Below are 20,096 nucleotides of genomic sequence, written 5' to 3'. Positions count from 1 at the left end.
TCCTTGAATTGGGAAACTGCGCCCCCAACTACAGTTCTATGGTTGGGCCGACCCAACAAAAGCTCAGAATGACAAGTTCAGTGTGTGCGTGTGCCATTGTTTACATCAACTTGTGCTTTTAGAAAAAAAAATTGTACAGATTCAGTGCCATAAATGAATTGTGTTAGGGGTGAACTGCATAAAGTTTGAGAAGATTACAAAATTTTATACAGATGGTCTGCAACTTGTTTAGTTGGGCCAGCCCAACTGCAGCACTATAGTTGGGACTGTCCATAGTTGGGACATATGCATGTGGTTGGGGCGAACTTGACCGTAACAGTATCACACTCAATTACAGCTGTGTCCGTGAACGCAAATAGTGTGTATGTGACCCTGCAGATAACCCCATCACTCGCACGCAGTTCGCATTTGTGTTTGCACGCCAGGGCTTTGATTTGTAGTAACACTTGAACTCAGTGGCTCGTGTATCGTCGATGTCTCGCAGTCAGCCGAGGGTAAACATTGATCAACACCACAAGTGAGTTGTGTTCCGGGACGCACTGAGACGTCTGTGTCACTTTCAAGGCCGGGGGCAGACTAGCTGCAAATACATGTATTCAGCGCTTAAGGCTGATGCCACGGGGAGCTGACCCGCAATAAGTATACATGTAAAGCTGGAAGCGCTTTCTATAGTAACTGGCGGTAGACCCGGCTATGCCCATTCCTGGCATTTTGCCGGGCCCATGCAATATCACTGAACTTAAATGTTTCCTTCCTAGTATCAAGGTAAACACTCGCCAGGTCAATGGCGGACGATTCTTGGCAACTTGCCCTATGCACAATCGTTGAACTTCTGTCATTTCTAACCTGACCCTGACGCACCTGTCTATCACGTATGTTCATACCCCTCACGCAGTTTGTGCGCATGCGTACTGAATCCCACTAACCAGAAGCCAGGAAAATGACTCGACTCGAACAGGTGGACCCTGAAAGTAATCGATAAACATCAAGATCAGATATAGTTGTTTGGCTTTCATTTCCTTACCAATTCATATTTATACACTAAAAGTCCCTTTTGCTAACTTGTGCACGATAAAAATCCATTTTCTGCCAAAGTTTTGCCCCGTCTTTCTCACGTACCTCCGAAGTAACAGAGTCAGAAAGTGGAAGTGAAGGCAACATTTTAGAAGGGATTTTCTCCCCGTTTTGCCGGGTTTTCCCTGACGTTTCTCTACTTCTGAATGTTGAGGAATATCGTGAACGTTCTAATGAGCAAGTATCATGCAAGAAGGAAACCGTATGAACGAGAACGGAAAGTGTTTGTCTGTGCCATTTAGTCAGGCAATTTGACATCATTGTACGTATTGGTGCCATGCAGTAAATTGTCAACTCGTACCGAAATGCGTTCGTATCCATGGGTGTGCGTGTACGTATATATGCCATGCCCCAAATCCGGACATTTCATTTTTGCCGACTGCTGTCGGGCATGTTGGACTCAGTGCGGAAATTTGATCCGCATGGAAAGCCAACCGCGTTTCAGATAAATGGCTGTCGATTTTTAAGAAATGAACTGATGGATACAAATGATTCATCAGTCTTCCAGACAGTATCTCCGATGACCTGAGGAAAATTTGATAAAAATGTGAAAATTGGGCACTAATTAAGCAAGGTGAAAAACACGGAAAACGACAAAATATGGTCTCAATGGAGCACATAGTGAAGTTCGAGAAAGGGTTTTCTGCCCAGAAGTTGTTACCGAGGGGATGTGCTCAGAAATTAAGATTGCGGGAAGCAGCTATTTCCAATGTACACATTTTTATCAGGGTGTATCAAGCGTACTAAACTTAGACAGTCAACAGGGATGATGACAAAGAACTGTCTGAAATTTAAAGAAAAAAACCCAGTAAATTACTTGAAATTTTGTTTCCTTCTTACAGGTTTAAAGTTAATTGTAGGACAGCGATTCCCTTACTGTAATATGTCGCACATTACCTAACTTATTAGGAATGGTCCGTGTAGTCATAAAAAAGAATATCATTTACAATTTAATTACAAGTATAAAACACATTATGTACAAAATAATATTTTACTATTGATAATACACTTTGGTTGGAAATCTGTTCGTGTATTTCACTGTTGCTTTTTGAGTTAATTTGTTTTTACAATCTCACAAAACTCCAGGAAATGGAGCTTCGTCAAGAAAAAAGCTCAAAAAGTCATATTATGTCTGAAATTACCTACTCTTGAAAGTCCATACAAATAATAACATGTAACATGATCGAATGCGAAGATACTTAAAATAAAACTCACCAGTTGGACTGCTTTTTCATGCCTCCAGGAAACTGCCAGAAATATGATTGATATCGCAGAGGCAAAAGGACGACGTTATCCCTCGCTGAAGGTGGATTGAAATCAGCAACCCGCGCGTTTTTATTTCACAAGAAAATTCAGAAAATACGCAAACAATGTCCAGTATACAATGAGAACAAAATCAAGGATGCTACCGTATTCTAATAAACGGTTTTGTTCATGAGAGTTACTAGTCGTTCATGTGGCATCGAAGTTATTTGAAGGTAAACCCGGCAAAAGTGTGAAAATTAGACACAAAGTTAGCTGTAAAAAAACACGAAATTTTTGTCATGATTATCCTTTGTCGTAAAATTGACATTTTCCATTTCTTTGATTTTTTCCCGGTGATATTTTATCCTAGAAGCTATTAAATATCACCGTTTGACAGATTCTTGGTAATTTATTCATGCGCAAAGTTTTCAAGGGAAATGGCAGGACAAATTCCTCACATGGGTCACCCCCGATATTTGTCGTCTGCTAGAAAATTTTCAGGCCGACGACCACAATTGCGCATGCGCGAATACACAAACTGAATGCACGCACAGTCTATGGGGACCGAACATACTAATCTCGTTCAACGAGGATTGTTTCATGACTCTTTGTGAGGTCAGTTGTGACGTCAATGAAGCGATCGTATTCGCAAATAGGACACAGAACTGAGCACTAAAAAGTCTTTGATTCTTCCTCAATAGAGACGCTGGTTATGGAACCTACAGCGTTTATCTCATGATTTTGGCCCCATCATAGGTTGCAGAACGGTCAAAGACTTTTGAGAAACTCAATATTGAAAATAATGGCAATTAAATAATCATTTCTATTACTTAGTGATATCTAAAGCGGAAGGACACTGAAAGTGCCCGTGTAGTCAGTATAGTATGGGGATTTCAGTAGACTTGTGCATGAGCACACCTTCTTCGGGTATATGTCCCATATTTTGACTTTGGGATGGGCTTTTGAATCAAAAAAGAAGTTGGAGATATTTATCGAGCGTCCCAACAACCAAAATAAATGCTGAAAGAGTACAAAAGCATTAATTTAGTCGTTTTGATGTAAGGTAAGGCCGGGGTTAAGATTCTGTGTAGGGCCAGGCAATTTAAGTCACCGCCCCCCCCCCGTCCTTGGAACAGGTTTACGCCCAGAAATTGTTGCCTTCCGGCACCAACACATAAGGAGACCTTTAAAAAACAGGGCCACAGCTGGTTTAATTGTGTATATATCAATATTATTCAGATAGTAAGATAGTGAATATACATGTACTTAATTGGACGTCATTAACGGCTTTTATTATTAAACTTGGATACTGTTCAGGGTTTGAACCTTTCTTGTCCGCCATGGTGTTGACGGTCTATGGATATCGGATGTCCCAGCCTTCTCGCAGTGTCTACCTGTTCTGTAAGGTTGCGAAGATTCCGTACGTTGAGAAAAATATTGACTTGCTCCACGGTATGTTTCTTATACGAATGGGAATTTTGAGAAATAAGACACTTTTATTTGTCTATTTATATCGGTTCATCCAATGGCAAATTTTGGCGCTTATTACAGGATGAAGTGATCATTAAGAAGACAATGAAGAAGCGTCCAGTTTTAGAGGTACAGGGAATACCCATGGCTCCAGGGAAACCCACGGAATCAGGCAGGGACTGAAAACCCAATCCAGGTCAATGCTGACCTGGGTGGGTTATCGACCCAGGTCACAGGGGTGGAAGACGGGGAACTTGAAGAGCCACTATACACTGACCTGACTCCCCTTTTGCGTTTGCGTTCGCAACCGAAGCAATAGGCTACGTGTGCCTTGCACTTTAGACTTACAAAAGATTCCAAATGGTTTCATTTGTTTGTACATTAAAATATGGGAACTCGCTTCCCATCACCCAAATCTACAGGGGAGGGTAACTAACCTCCTTCACCGAATCGTGTGAAGGAAATAGGGCAATCCCATTCACTGACGCACACGTATTGTGAATTACCTAATCAGTGCATGTCCATGAAGTGCGCACCTGGCACGCGGAATTCGCCCGTGTCATTGTTTAAAACGTTGGAATCTTAGTGCTTGGAAAAATGATGTCATATGTCTACTAGAATAGCTGCCTTTCCCCATATGATGTGCAATATACGACAAAGGGGGACCCCCTTTATTGTGTCTTCCTTTGTGTTGATGGAATCCTTGGAATTCCTTTCAGATTTCCAAGGGGGGTACAGTAGGCACAATAGCTTTAGGATATACAGTTTGTGCATTACATGGGGCCCCCTTACCGCGTATTGTGCTGGCACATGAAGCAAGGTATGAGACGGAGAGAACCCCCCTTGTTTTGTGTTGGTCATTGTTTCACTGGAATATGAAGAATTCGTTTCAGACATCTAGGGGGATGTGTTAGGTAACAATAGTCTAGAGTGTGTATAATAGTGATTGGAAATGTTGGGGGATACCCCTCGGTCTCATTTCTTGCTGGATATACACGCTGTGTATCCTTTCCCATCTCCCAATGAGCGCGGTGCAGACGGGCAAACTTGTAAAATAGCGACGTAATGTGCTGATTGCAAGATTATAAGGTCACTCATAATCAATGTCTCCATGTCGTCTTTTCAGGTGAACAGAGACATGAAGACTACCTGGCCATCAATCCGTTAGGCCAAGTGCCGTCTATTGTGGATGATGACTTTAAACTTGCCGAAAGGTAAACATGGTCGCAGCCTAAGTGCTGAGGCTTCATTAAATACTGGATAACTATTATGCGCAGAAAAAAACCCCTCCTCATTGAAAAAATACTTAGAATGGTAAAAATGAAATGGACTCCGGTATCAATATTCACCTCATTCAATTTGAATTTTGCTCTTTATAGTATCATAGCAGTATTTCTCTCGCATGAATAATAAAATGTTTACCCGGAGATCACTTTGTTGAAAGTGCATTTCTTAATAATATCAAATGACTTTCCATTATACGTCCTGAAAATTGGAAACTTGAGACGATTTTTAACGATTTGTGCTTGATATTGATGCAGAAATTAGAGAACAGTTTTTCATCTCAGATTCGGCGGGGTATGGTGTATGGTCTTTTTTAAGACGTAGTTTTGTTAGATAAAAAAAAAATTGGGGTGACTTATAGAACGTGTAAGTATGACCAGAAGGATTGACATCTAGTCACTTCACTATGATAATTATCAAAATATGACAGAATTAGCTCATGTTAGCACAGTTTTCCTGGGACAGTGCATACAAGGCGTGTCAGCCAGAAATTATTTACGTTGGTACCTGTCTGGTTTCTGCCTCACAGTATAGCGATTTTGAGGTATCTGGCTCGTAAATACAAAGTGGCCGATCACTGGTACCCGGACGACTTGAAGATACAGGCCAAAGTCAATTGGTATTTAGCATGGCATCACACTGGTCTCCAGAAAGCTGCAGGAGACGTTTTCCATGACGTGGTATGTACAATATGAAACATGTCTTGTATTAGTTTCGAGGACAAAAACATCTGTAATAACGGTTGATGATAAGGTCACTCAGGTTTCAAGTTCAGAGTAAGACACTCGAATATGGAACATTTTGCATAAGTATATTTCGCCTTATTATGTAACTTAGGTACTAAGATTTTCACTTGTGCCGACTACCCCCACCTCCGACGCCAAAAATAGGAGATAATTTAAAAGGGGTAGCTTTACCGTTGGTTTATTAAAAGAACCGCTTCCTGTTTTAGGATCAAGTTAAGGTTTGTACCGGTATACTTAGAAATGCTAAGAATTTATTTTGATTGGATTTTTGTATTGATCGTCATTTTGAGGTCGTAACGCCGCGATGGACTGGAAATCCAGTCGACGAAGCCAAACTGGCCAAAGATCTCGAGACGTTCGACAAGACTCTCGGAATCATTGAGAAAGTGTTTCTTGGAGACAAGAAATATGTTGCTTCGGATGAAATCAGCATCGCCGACATATGCTGTTTGTCGGGGGTAATTATTGTCCCCTTGTTTGCAGACCAACAAGATTCATTTTGCCTTTCATTCAAACTAAGGTGTTGACGTTTCAGCAACTCTATAGTAATTATAGTTGTGCAAACTATTATGAAACATTTGTTCCCGAACGCTGACGACACGCAAGACGTTAACACAGAGACAGAAAAACAGACGTTGCGTGACGTCATCCCTCCAAAAAATTAACAAAACGACGTCCGAATCTCCTGCACTTTTCGCATAATATGCAATTTTAAGTGATAATATCGTCTCTTTAAGCCAAACTGATACTTCCGTTTGATGTGATTTGTTTATGGTCAACTATCTTGTTGATAACTGGGGCTGTGCATCTTCCTTCCTCCGTTAAAGGAGAAAATGGGAAAAATGAATGGGACTAAGCGGCAGACACACTGTTAAAAACCCGTCGTGCCTGGTTGCGTGTTTGTACGTATTGACCTTCTCTGGTGGTTTTGGACCTGATCCAACTTTGCAGACTGTCTGCATAGATTTTTGCGTTTGCCACGATAAAGTGTTTCCATATCATTCGTTGATTTAAAACTAGGCTGAACCCTTGTCATGTGACACAAAATCAATTTTTAGTGCTTTTAATAATATTCTGTGGATTGGCGAATTACAATAGAGTTCAAAAGTATCATCATGCTAAAAGTGTCTGTTTAAAATCATGTCTGTCAAAAGTACCACCAGTTGACATGTTACCGGCATGTTTACAATAGACAGCAATAGACACCACGTTTATGGGACAGACCGAAGTTGTAAAGGACTGAACGTCAACAAAAACTCGAGTAAGTGTGACTACTCATCTTTCCTCTGGTATAATTGCACATCTTTCCCTTTTTGTTTCTTGTCAGCTGATGCAAGTCGTTGCGGTCTCGAGGACTGACGTGCTAGCCAAGCACCCAAAACTCGCTGCCTGGAAGGAGAGAGTTGAGGAGCAACTCCGCCCCGACTACGACGAAGTTTTTACGTATCTCTTTGAGTTTAGCGCCAAACTATAAAGACGTAATGGAGACCATTCACTACGCTGATGTTACTTAAATGTATTGAGGAACGGCCTTCATTCTAGGCCAGGTTAAATTTGTTCCGACATATACAATGCGATAATTGAAAAAGACAGAAACAAATTCCGATCCTCCAAATGCAAAATAAAAATGAGGCCTGAATGAGCCCCTGATAAATACGTTTACAAAATGTTACAATACACAGTTCTTAATTTTGTTCCTAAGCTGTTTTGTGCATTACAGTCGATGATTTTTGGTTAAAACCATGGGCGTAAATCCTGGGGGGTGGGGTATATATCCCCCCAACTTTTGAGGTGGGGTAGGCTATTGAATCCTTCCACACTTTTTTGTGACGAGCAAAACAATTGCAGCAGATTGTGGAAGTATTTTTTAGTAGTTTCTAACAACTAAATATCAATATCAATTGCAATATCACTAAAAAGGGACATCAATTATAAAAAGCCTTAACTAAGCCGTTCTGATGTGAGACTCTGCACAAATCTGATACACATTACAGATGTACCTGTGCATCTTTATCATGACCATTACCCCCATATAGTTCTAGTGTATGCTGCTGAACATTCCTGCTTATACTAGGGCACCGCATGGACGCCAGCTATACTACTATTATATCATATGGCCCACTGATTTCTCTTAGACGTAGAGCAAAATGACCATCAGTGATTTGACGGCACAGATATAATCCCTCGTCAACTTCCATTTGAGTTTGTTGGCAGAAGCACAGACTCTGTCCTGTACTAAACAAGGCTTACCACGTGTTATCGTCGCCGGTACGTTATTTTACTTGTAGCGATTTGGTGTAGTGTAATTTGCATAGTACAGTATGGTGCGTTCGATTAGCTTCCCTGAACACACCAGTGTTACACTCAAGGGAAGCCTCAAAATGAGGCTTATCGAACGCTGCAGTGTGTTTTCCAAGGCATTCTGGGACAAAGGTCAAGTCCCCGCCTCGTCCATGCTCGAACAGTCCATCCGTGACGTCATTACACTCGGGCAGCCTCCAGAGACCCGCTCGCCAGCTGGGGTAGTGCAGGTGGCTGACACCAGGGCAGACACGAACATCACGTGATGGCTAAACGAACGCTCTCGTGTAAGTTTGACTTACACGTGTAAGCTAATCGAACGCACCCATTGTCTAGTCCAGCTGGGTTCGACTTGTGCGAATTGTTGCCTTTGAAGATTCCTTTTTATGACTGGGTTAAACTTGCATATGATGTCAGGCCACACGGTTCTTACATTGCTTTACGTATTGTTATTCATTGTATGTAATTTGCAATGCATATTAAGTCATGTGGTATCATTCAGCCAATCACGTCGCGCTATTCCTTTGCCACGTGATCTTACTGGGCATGTCAGTGCGGGAAATTCCAATTCGGGTCAGTCTTCGTTAAACGCCGTCGGAAGCTGAAGACTGTAAGTTCACTTGCGTTTTCGTCATGTTTAAGATAGAAAATGTGCCCATAATGTATATTTGAGATCACTTTGTATTTATTTATACTTTTTCTCACGTGACTTGGGAAACTTATTGCAACACTGTCGTGACGCAGTGTATTTGTTCGTAAGTTGAGTCGATATTTGGAAGATTTATCGTCGTGTTTTGCATGGGCATATGCAAGCTATACGGAATTATGTGTGAGTTTGTAAACGTATTTGCCAGTTGTGATATGTTATTTGTGACGTTTATCTTCTTATAGTTGCGCGGTGTATTTTTGTATTTTCAGCACCAGAATACCGCTGTAAACCCTGAAACCTCCCGCTAACTTGTTTATTTCAGTAGCCATCTTGAATACAATTCACTGCGTGTATTCCAGGGGTGTCGATCCCGCATACGATTTGTAAGTGTGTAATTAAACATACGCTGCAATGATAGGCCTACATGTAATAATGTATGCGTACAACTGAGGGAGTGATCAATTTATTGAATATTGAAGATTTGTAAATTTATTTGAGAGTACAATTGCAGGCAACAAAATCTTGTTTAGTAAACCGGTAAAATTCCTGAATTTTAACAGAAGATGGTATGTTAACGTGTAGTTTGGACTTGATTATAACTTGGATTGAATTCCTTAAAGGCCTACTTACTAACTTCTAATCTACATAAATGTATCAATATTTATTTCAGAATATATGAGATCGTTATGCCGGCAAACTACCGACCACCAAAAAGCTCGTTTTTCTTTCAAATGACTGCCCAAAATGGTTATGTATCATATGTAGCTGGATAATTTCCAGATATTTCTGGATAAAAAGCTTTCTGTTAAAGTAGGTTTTCGAGGCTGCAGGGAACTTGGACTGTTATGTTTGCAGAACCGATGGTCAATCAACTGTACCTACCACACGCAATGTTGACCAAAATGTGCGTCGTTATTTAAATGAACTTCATGAAGATAACGAGTTCTCAAGAAAACACTACAATCTGTTCATCTTGCCATCCTTGAAGGTGAGGCACAACCGTTGAATTTGTCGGTTCTAAACCGATGCACCTGTCAAAGCTTGTGCCAGAACGATTGTTTCAAGACAATTGGTACTTGGTGGATTTCTTCTTGAATACTCAGCATGAAAGCCTCACTAAGAGGCCTTGGAGAGTGACTCACCTTTGTGTGAGGTCGCGTGTGACATCGACGTCGAGCTCAGCGTTATTTCAAATTGTTTGATCCTTCCTCAGATTAGAGATGAAGCAGATTATGAAACCAACAACGTCTTTGTCATGATTTTAGCACTAGCATCGGCTGCAGAACGGTGAAAAATTAATTTAAAAAAATGAAAATTAGTGTCCTTTAAAAGTCATTACCGAGGGATTGAACATTGATTGGCCGTTCTTAAACGTGTGCTAAAGACAGGCTCAGGAGAATGGACGCAATTACATGTAGTCATGTTCAGTCCCCTGAGCCAGCCTAGCACATATATTTATTCCCATTCATCAAAACCTATTTTAGTCAGAGATTCAAAAGAAGTCAATTATATGATGGATTTCCAACGATTTTGTTATAGAATTTTACTTTCATTTTCCCGAACACCCCTTTCCATTCTATGGTATTTTCCTTGTGCAAGTTGTTTTTAGCTTGCGCACCACAGCAGTGGATCTCTGTTGTGTGGCAAGTGAGGGCGTTTTTCATGCTATGTGTATGCTTACAAGTGTGCCAAGCGTATGCTACGATCCTATGAAACCAACCTGCTTATAGCATGGCGCATTTGGTACGCAAGCACACGTATAAGTAGCGGTGGGTAGTCGGATTGTGCGCTAAAACAAAGTAAATTGTTTTTTATTAACTAATAGGAATTATAAGGCCAACAGACATCGGACCATGACACATCATTTTGTTTCATTTTGACCGTTACGAAAAAGAGAAGAAAATGAAGAATAAATGTATTTTTGATTGGTAGCCCATTTTGTTATACAATAAACAGGGAACGTTTTTTCGGGCTTACCCCCAAATTCTTCAAGTTTGTTTACAATTCTTCACGGCCATGAGAAAACATCTACAAATCACTCGAGTTTCTTACGTCTTTTCCTTGAAATATTTGTCACCTCGTGTATGCAGATGATGCAAGTTGTCACGATCCAGCAGAACGACGTGCTGGCCAATTACCCGAAGCTGGCCGCCTGGAAGGAGAGAGCAATCAAGGAACTGAAACCTGCCTTCGACGAGGTTTTCAGGCCTCTCTTTGAGTTCACCTCTGAACAGAAGAAGTAACCCGGATCACGAAATATACAGACTCTCCTCAGATGTACGTGATCCTACTTATGAAAAATTACAGTTTACTTAAAGCACCCACATTTTTACTTTAGGCAATTATGATGCATGTACATTTTGTTATCCGGTTCGTAAATTCGTTACAAAGGAAGACGCGCCACTGGCTCCCATTGGACGATCGCCGAAGTTTCGCGCTAACTTCCGGTTCCATGGTTTCAGTAAACGACGATGAATACAGTGTTGTGGTTCATGTGCAGTGGGCGTGGTTTAAACTGAAGTGAAGTCACACTTACGAACCCTTGCCCTACATATGTACACTTGTGGGGTATTTCCTTTGTTCTCGTGTACAAAACTCCCACACAACACGGAAAAAACTTCACATCGCTGCCATTTCAACCAAATTCAGTTTCCTGGGTTGAAATTTCGACCGTATGTCACTTATATAAAACACTTCAATCTGCGATGGATGAATGGCACTTGAAAATTTCCCCTTTTTGAGTAAATTTGAAATAGCTATTTCGTGAAATTCTTGTGGGGTACCACTTTAGTACACCTCAAGGATCAAAACTGACCTTGTGGAGTACCTTCCATTGTTCCGGTAACCCTCAAGGCACCATGTACAGGCGCCGGATTGTGTGTAAGAGTTACGTGTGTTTCTTTTTTTCTTTGAAGTTTCTAGCTGTATTGCTTTACAAAAATTGCCGAGGAACGTTGTCCTTATACAGTTCTTTGTTTTAAATTGGCACTAAACTCAAACATTAGGGCCTAAACAGGTAAAAAAGGTTTACAGCATCGCAATTACGGGCCAGTGTTAGGGTATTTGCATATACATGTAGTTGCGTGCTTAGATAAATTTATGTTACAAAGATTAGGATACTAGTTAGCCTCTGTGTAAAATGAGTGGTGTACGGCTGTGGATTTTCCACAACAGCGTAATAGGGTCTCTAAAACTATGGCCATAGCCACAAACAGCCGATTGGAAGCATTGCCTTAGACATGACCAAGATGGGGTAAGCCCTCACCATACGGTTACGGTACAGCTTTTCAGTAACGAAGTGAATTCTCTAAGAGAGTCAACTTTTAATTAATTAAGTTCAGTTTAGAAACAGTGTTTGTGTACCTTGTGCCGGTCTTTCCAGTGTGCAGAAAGATATCTGGAAAATAAAGGGGTTTGCCTTCGGTATGATTTGAAGATATTCTTCTTCTTTCTGAGCTCTAATTCTCCGAGAGTTATTACCATCTGATTAGACCTGAACAATTTTATTCAAAATTCTAAATATCCGTTGCAAATCCTTCAAATTGTATTAGAAAAGCAAAAAATTTCGACAATATAGCCGACATAATTATTTGCTAATTGCCCTAGGCGCGAAGGGTAGGTGCGAGGGCCCGCTTTACGCACGCACTGGTTTTCAACGCAGAAGCCCTTTTTTTACTCCGAAACAAAATGGGCATTTTGGCAGTTAAAATGTGCCCTTACCTTTGGCCATTTTGAAATTGACTTAATTATGGGAAATGAGCAATGGATACCCAAGGGCAGGGTGGCGTTTAAGTAATTCTGAAAACTTACAGAAACATGCAGATTTCTTCTCTCTGTCTAAGGAAACTCATTCTCAGGCAATAAATTATTGATTGCCTGGGCGAATATTGCCGATTGGGATCTCACTGGCTACGCAACATTCCAAATTTCCGATACCGCGATAATATGGGAACCGAGTATACATGATCACAAATACATGTACATGTTGAATTATAATGTTGAGAAGAAACTTAATGCCTAAATGGTTATGATATTAGGGTTTGAAGTGGTTTTTTGGTTGTTGTTGTTGTTGTTGTTGTTTTGCTTTGTTTTGTTTTGTTGTCATGTATGCACGCGTCGATGCTCACATAAACTAGAATTTTATTAATGAGTTGGTCAGTGTCGTAATCCTTCAAACATTTCCCCAAACGTTTTTCCCTGACATGCCACGATTTGCGTTGACCTTGGTTTTTGTCGACCGTAATCGTGAAATATTACTCTCTTCGTGACAACCTCTTGGAGGCGCTATTACTGTTTAGCCATGGATGGTTATAACGAATTGCCTGAATTGGCTGCATTCACACTCAACAGCCGCAGACGCAAAGTGTGTGCGTGTGACCCCATAGTGCCTTACTGTTCAGGAAGTAGTGACCCGGCCCGCAGATAAACTCGTCACTCGCATGCGATTTGCATTTGTGTTTGCTGCCAAAGCTTTGATTTGTAGTAACCTTTGAACTAGCTGGGGTTCCGCGCCTCGCAGTCAGCCGACGGAGGCGTACACATTGATCAACACCACAGGTGAGTTAGGCACATAGAGACACCAATGTATCTGTATCATTTTAAGGCTGGGGTGGGATTAGGTGCAAGTACGTGTATTCAGCGCTTCAAGGCTTACGCCATGGGAAGATAGATCCGCCACAATTATTGTATATAGGTAAAGCTGGAAAACGCTTTCTGTAGAAACTGGCGGTAGGCTTATGCCCAAGTTTCAGGCATTTCGTCGGGCCCAATATCACTCAATTAAGTCTTGTTCCCTTCCTGTCAAGGTATCAAGGTAAACACTCATAAGGTCAGCTGGGGCGTATTCTTGGCAACTCGCGGTATGCACAACCATTGAATTTCTCAGTTCTAACCGGATGTACCTGTTAAAGCTCATTCCACAACGACTGTTTCATGATTCTGTGTGAGGTCGGGTGTAATGACGACGAGCGATCGTATTCGCTAAGTGTGGACACGGAGCTGAGCGCTAAAAATTCTTTGATTCGTCCTCAATAGAGACGCAGGTTATGGAGTTGACAACGTCCATTTCATGATTTTGGCACCATCATCGGTTGCAGAACGGTCAAAGACTTTGAAAAAACTCTATATTGAAAATAATTAAATAATCATTTCTATTACTTACTAGTGACATCTAAAGCGGAAGGACACTGAAAGTGCACGTGTAGTCAGTATAGTATAGGGATTTCCGTAGACTTGTGCATGAGCACACCTTCTTCGGGTATATGTCCCATATTTTGACTTTGGGGTGGGCTTTTAAATCAAAAAAGAAGTTGGAGGTATTTATCGAGCGTCCCAACAACCAAAATAAATGCTGAAAGAGTACATAAGCATTAACGTAGTCGTTTTGATGTAAGGTGAGGCCGGGGTTAAGATTCTGTGTAGGGCCAGGCAATTTAAGTCACCGCCCCCCCCCGTCCTTTGGAACTGGCAGGTTTACGCCCAGAAATTGTTGCCTTCCGGCACCAACACATCATAAGGAGACATTTCAAAAAATGGCCACATCTGTTATTAATAGCTCATTTCTCAATAACATTTATATAGTAAGATATGTATATACATGTACTGAAGTGGATGTCATTTACGGCCTTTTTTATTAATCTTAGATATTGTTCAGGGTTTGAACCTTTCCTGTCCGCCATGGTGTTGACGGTCTGTGGACATCGGATGTCCCAGCCTGCTCGCAGTGTCTACCTGTTCTGTAAGGTTGCGAAGATTCCGTACGTTGAGAAAAATATCGACCTGGTCCACGGTATGTTTCTTATACAATGAAGGGAATATGTGTAATTTTGAGAAATAAGGTATTTTTATTCATCTATTTATTCTGTTCATCCAATGGAAATGCTCATGACGGGATGAAGTGGTCATTGAGAAGATGATGAAGAAACGTCCAGATTTAGAGGTAAAAGGACACTCATGGTTCTAGGGAAAACCCACGGAATCAGGCAGGAACTGAAAACCCAATCTACATGCTGACCTGGGTGGGATTTAGACCCGGGTCACAGAGGTGGAAGGCGGGGAAAGAGCCACTTTACACTGACCTGACTCCCCTTTTGCGTTTGCTGTTATTGACGCAACCGAAGCAATAGGCTACGTGTGCCTTGCACTTTAGATTTACAAAAGATTCCAAATGGTTTCATTTGTCTGTACGTTAAATCCTGGGGACTTGCTGCCACTCACCCACATTTACTTGGAAAGGGTAACTAACCTCCTTCACCGAATCATGTGAAAGAAGTAGGCCAATCACGTCCACTGACGGGCAACGTATTGTGAATTACCTAATCAGTGCATGTGCGCGCGGTGCACACCTGTCACGCGGAATTCACCCTTGTCATTGTTTAAAAAGTTGGAGTCTTATGAGTGCTTGGAATAATGATGTCACGTCTCCAGGAATAGCCGCCTTTCCCATCTCCCCGTTAAGGGCGGGCCGGTGCAGACCAGGAAACTTGTAGAATAGCGACGTAATGCACTAATTGAAAAATTATTAAGTTCTCTTGTGATCCATGTCTCCATGTCGTCTTTTCAGATGAACAGAGACAGGAAGCCTATCTGGCGATCAATCCGCTAGGCCAAGTACCGTCTATTGTGGATGATGACTTTAAACTTGCCGAAAGGTAAACATGGTCGTAGCCTAAGTGCTAAGGCTTCATTAAATACTGGATAGCTATTATGTGCAGAAAAGCCCCCCCCCCCTTCATTAAAAAAATACTTAGAATGGTAAAAATGAAATGGACTCCGGTATCAATGTTCGCATCATTCAATTTGAATTTTACTCTTTGTAGTATCATAGCAGTATTTCCCTCGCATGAATAATAAAATGTTTACCCGGAAATCACTTTTTTGAAAGTGCATTTCTTAATAACATAAAATAACTTTTCCATCATACGTCCTAAAAATTGGAAACTTGAGACGGTTTTTCACGATCCACGCTTGATATTGTTTTGATTTAAGACGTAATTGTGCTAGATTAAAAAAACTTTCGTGATTTATAGAACGTGTAAGTATGACGAGAAAGATGGTCACTACACTATGATGATAATCAAAATATGACAGAATTAGCTCATGTTAGCACAGTTTTCTTGGGACAGAGCATACGAGGTGTGTCGACCAGAAATAAAAGTTAATTCCGGTCTGGTTTCTGCCTCACAGTATGGCGATTTTGAGGTATCTGGCTCGTAAATACAAAGTGGCCGATCACTGGTACCCGGACGACTTGAAGGTAGAGGCCAAAGTCAATCGGTATTTAGACTGGCATCACACTGGTCTCCAGACAGCTGCAAGAGGCGTTTTCCATGACGTGGTATGTACAATATGAAACGTACCTCGCATTAGTTTCAATGATAAGAACTGTACCTGTATAGCTATTGATGATAAGGTCACTCAAGTTTCAAGTTCCGAGCAACACACTCCTACATGGAACACTTTGTATAAGTTTATTTAGCCTTTAATATGTAACTTGAGTTTTCAGGGTCACCCTCCTGAAGACGAACAGAGCACACTGTTCGGAACGTCGAGTGTCCACTATCGGTTCTTCTCAGCACCACGCACTCATAAAAGGGATATTTTCTTGTACATGGTGCAACCGCAAGCCTACCTAACTACTTCCACCATGCATAGCTTCAGGTCTTATCAATATGTAACTTTGGTACTCAAGATTTTGATTTGTGTTGAGTACCCCCCCACCCCAAAAAATATGAGATCATTCAAAAGGGGCGGCTCTATCGTTGGTTCAATTTTCAGATCAAACTTATGGTTGTGTTTGTATCTATGTACCAGTATACTGAGAAATGCCAAGGATTTCTTTTATTGGATTTTTGTATTGATCGTCTCTTTTGAGGTCGTAACGCCGCGACGGACTGGAAAGCCAGTCGACGAAGCCAAACTGGCCAAAGATCTCGAGACGTTCGACAAGACTCTCGGAATCATCGAGAAAGTGTTTCTTGGAGACAAGAAGTATGTTGCTTCGGATGAAATCAGCATCGCCGACATATGCTGCTTATCGGGGGTAATTATCATTCCGTTGTTTACAGACCAACGAGATTCATTTTACCTTTCATTCAAACCAAGACGCTGACGTTTTATCAATGACTCCGCGGTAATTGTAGATATGCAAAATGATGAAAAACGTGTCCTCGAACGCTGACGGCACGTAAGACGTCAACACGCAGAAAGTCGTACAACAGACGCTTCTTGACGTAGTCCCACCAAAATCAATTAACAAAACGACGTCCGAAAATTTCTTAAGTGACAATATCGTCTCTTGAAGCTTAACGGATACTTCAGCTTGATGTATTTTGTTTATAGTCTGCTAAATGGGGCTGTGTAAGGAGAAAATAAGCAAAATGAATGGTACTAAGCGGCAGGCACACCTTGTACAGCCATTATGCCTGCGTGCGTGTTTGTACGTATTGACCTTCTTTGGTGGCTTTGAACCTGGTCCAACTTTGCAGACTGTCTGCATCGATTTTTGCGTATGCCACGATAGTGTTTCCATATCATTCGTTGATATAGAAACCAGGCTTAACCCTTTTTGTCATTTGACACTTAATCCGTTTTCAGAGCAAAGGTTATTCTCTGGATTGGCTAAAGAAATTGCGATGAAATTAAAAGCATCATCAAGCGGAAAGAGTCTGTTTAAAATCACCTTAGTTAAAATACCGGCAGTTTACATGTTATGCTTACAATAGACAGTATTTGCCTGCACCTTGTTTGGGGATACACTGGCCTGCGGACTGAAAGACCGCAGAGACTCAAATAAGTGTTTACAACCGTCTTTCCTCTGGCGAATTTTTACACCTTTCCCTTTTTGTTTCTTGTTTGTCAGCTGATGCAAGTCCTTGCGGTCACGAGGACCGATGTGCTGGCCAAATACCCAAAACTCGCTGCCTGGAAGGAGAGAGTTGAGGAGCAACTCCGCCCCGACTACGACGAAGTTTTTAAGGATCTCTTTAAGCACGGCGCCCGACAGCTGAAGAAGTAATGGAACCCATTAATTAATGGCACTGTTACTTGAACGTAATGAGGCAACTTGCCTTCATTCTAGGCTGGCATATAACTAAATCCACACTAACAGGTACAATGCAGTAATTGAATATGCAAACAAAGAAAAATTCATACATATTCGCAGTAATAGGCCTATGTGCCGAAAGGTAATCTCGTTACTTGTAAATTTGAGCAACGTATTCTCGGTTTTTTATTTACTAGGTGTAAGCACGAAGCTCACATTAATGCAATTAATTTTGATGTATAGTGTAATTCGACGACCAGAATTAGAAGCCATTACTGCAGTCACACAACGCTCGTGGACAGGTGGTACGCATGTGTTGCATGCGCCTTTTACCAATAGGGAGTCGTAATTTGCCACACGTGCGTCCGACTGAAGAATGTTCGTGAGAGTGCAGTGCCTCCGTAGTAATCCTGACGGCGCCTAATATTTGATGAGTCTGTCCACCTCGAGCAGAAGCACCCCCTCATCGGTTGGTCGGGAGTTAATTTTCTTAGTCGTTCGTGAACCAGCGAAGTTCAGTTCCAACCATAGGGGTGCACCCACGCAAAAAGGCCAGAAATATGTCGGCTAAGCTCATTAATGAAAGTTATACACTCAAAATACGCTGTATTAGAGAGTTGTATGAGAGGCGTGGAATTGGGCAATGGAATAAAATATGGCACTGAATCTCTGGCCCGGAATCACAGGTTCCAATTTTGAGAATTTGGATGTAATGGGGTCCGAAATTGGCACTGTTTAGCCAATGTTTAGCTAAAGATTGTGAGGGGAGCTGCTGAATTTTCCTTGGAAGCCGCATGGACGCCAAATGTGTTACTTTTTTGTATATGGCCAACTGATTTCTGTTTTACGTACAGTACAATGACCATCAGTGATTTGGTGCCATGCACGGATACATATGAAGCAAGATATGGGACGGAGAGCACACCTGCCCCCTTTTGTTGGTCATTGTTCGATCGTAATCTCAGGAATTCGTTTAAGACATCTGGGGGACGTGTTAGGGGTCAATAGTCTAGAGTGTGTATAGGGATTGGACATGTAAGGGGATAACCCCCCCGTCCCACGGATGTAACCCCTCGTGACCTTGCATTTGAGTTTGTTGGCAGAAGCACAGACTCTTCCTGTACTGAGCAATCTTACCACAAAATAAGCTCATGTACCGTCTTCCGACTCACACACTTTAGGTTAGAACAGTTTTAGAACGCAGAAAGGCGTCAGCATGTCCGTTGTGGGGGTTAGGTCCCAGACGTAATGGTAAGACGCTGAAAAAGGAACTTGTCACTTCCATGTTGTGCTGTTCCTCACCTGTTGAACGCAATGGTATATTTACTACGCGATCATTTGCTTTCTCACGGTGTAAATTGCCAACGTACTTCCAACTTCAATGATACGATATCGAATATAAGTCCGAGGGAGCCAGTAATGTAAAAAAAAAAAAGCTCGTGTAGTATTCGAATAGTATTATAACGGTAAGATAGAATAATTGCTCATAAAATTATTATTTGTTGACTTAATAATAACAACTGGAAAAGTGCCCTGGAGGTATTTCAGACGTACACACAAACAAATGTTGACCTCCATTCCCACCCCCAGAAACATATCCCAAATAAATGTCCTAAACCTTATCCTCATCGACAGAAATCCTTATCCTCATCGAACATTCGCTTGGAATCTATCCCTGCTTTTCCGGACAGTATAGGGTGCTGTTGCCATGATGTCAACCAGGGAGGGCTCTGCTCAGTTTATAGGTTTTCTGTTAAAATTTTGCTATTGAAAACTTTCCTGAGGAGCGGTATACGTTGTTAGTTGGCTTATTGCCAGATCCTCAAGCCGTTAGTTGTCAATAAAGGAAATTTGGGCAGCGAAGACCTGTGTTACACATTCCACCGGTTTTCATGCACGCATCATGTCAGTGCAGCAGTGGTCAAGATTTCTCCCTACAACGTCGTCAGTTTTTCACATGAATGTGGCAGTGCTTTGCATAAAACGCTAAAAAGGCTCCGAAATACCTTTGAAAATAGCAAACAAAATTACAAAATGAAGGTTGAAAAGAAAATGTGGTGTTTCCAAGGATGACTGTATACCAGTTTAATTATGCATGTATATGAAGGAAAATTTTCCTGATATGACCATAAATTATGAGTGCTATGTGTCCTCGAGACACTATTTATTCTAGTAATTTGACCACTTCTAAAGTTGTTTTGACTAATTGGACGCCATTAATTTTTCTTCAGATACTGTTCAGGTTTCGAACCATTTTTGTTCACCATGGTACTGACGGTCTATG

At 41.4% G+C, this 20,096-nt stretch overlaps 2 protein-coding genes across 6 annotated transcripts; both read left to right on the top strand.

Moving 5' to 3' along the window:
• The first annotated feature begins 78 nt into the window (after positions 1 to 78).
• Positions 79 to 7,299, top strand: LOC110976637 (glutathione S-transferase theta-3-like). Its single transcript, XM_022230091.2, has 6 exons — positions 79 to 517; positions 3,637 to 3,771; positions 4,916 to 5,003; positions 5,603 to 5,753; positions 6,110 to 6,277; positions 7,147 to 7,299. The coding sequence occupies exons 2-6, from the start codon at positions 3,660 to 3,662 to the stop codon at positions 7,291 to 7,293; spliced, it is 666 nt and encodes a 221-aa protein (XP_022085783.2). The 5' UTR covers positions 79 to 517; positions 3,637 to 3,659; the 3' UTR covers positions 7,294 to 7,299.
• A 1,410-nt stretch (positions 7,300 to 8,709) lies between these two features.
• Positions 8,710 to 19,675, top strand: LOC110976638 (glutathione S-transferase theta-1-like). Of its 5 annotated transcripts, none has more exons than XM_022230094.2 (6): positions 8,710 to 8,730; positions 14,412 to 14,557; positions 15,332 to 15,419; positions 15,955 to 16,105; positions 16,643 to 16,810; positions 17,630 to 19,675. In XM_022230094.2, exons 2-6 carry the CDS (start codon positions 14,446 to 14,448, stop codon positions 17,783 to 17,785), a joined length of 675 nt encoding a protein of 224 aa, XP_022085786.2. In that variant the 5' UTR covers positions 8,710 to 8,730; positions 14,412 to 14,445; the 3' UTR covers positions 17,786 to 19,675. The 5 variants fall into 5 exon arrangements, with proteins under 5 accessions (XP_022085786.2, XP_086996793.1, XP_086996794.1 ...); XM_087140667.1 differs by lacking the exon at positions 8,710 to 8,730 and adding an exon at positions 9,091 to 9,152; XM_087140668.1 differs by lacking the exon at positions 8,710 to 8,730 and adding an exon at positions 10,890 to 11,046.
• The last annotated feature ends 421 nt before the right edge of the window (positions 19,676 to 20,096 follow it).

Source organism: Acanthaster planci, linkage group LG09, assembly GCF_054643075.1.
Source record: "Acanthaster planci isolate LZ-2023a linkage group LG09, COTS_SCS, whole genome shotgun sequence".
Lineage (NCBI taxonomy): Eukaryota > Metazoa > Echinodermata > Asteroidea > Valvatida > Acanthasteridae > Acanthaster > Acanthaster planci.
The sequence above is the reverse complement of the archived record's forward strand: the minus strand, read 5'-3'. Positions and strand labels throughout refer to the sequence as shown.

Bases quoted from the DNA above. Each gene is read 5' to 3' on its own strand.
- LOC110976638 (XM_022230094.2), top strand. From the start codon at position 14,446: ATGGTGTTGACGGTCTGTGGACATCGGATGTCCCAGCCTGCTCGCAGT. The intron at 16,106-16,642 runs GTATGTACAATA...GTCTCTTTTGAG, and splicing joins GAGGCGTTTTCCATGACGTG to GTCGTAACGCCGCGACGGAC. The intron at 16,811-17,629 runs GTAATTATCATT...CTTGTTTGTCAG, and splicing joins ACATATGCTGCTTATCGGGG to CTGATGCAAGTCCTTGCGGT.
- LOC110976637 (XM_022230091.2), top strand. From the start codon at position 3,660: ATGGTGTTGACGGTCTATGGATATCGGATGTCCCAGCCTTCTCGCAGT. The intron at 3,772-4,915 runs GTATGTTTCTTA...TCGTCTTTTCAG, and splicing joins AAATATTGACTTGCTCCACG to GTGAACAGAGACATGAAGAC. The intron at 5,004-5,602 runs GTAAACATGGTC...TCTGCCTCACAG, and splicing joins GACTTTAAACTTGCCGAAAG to TATAGCGATTTTGAGGTATC.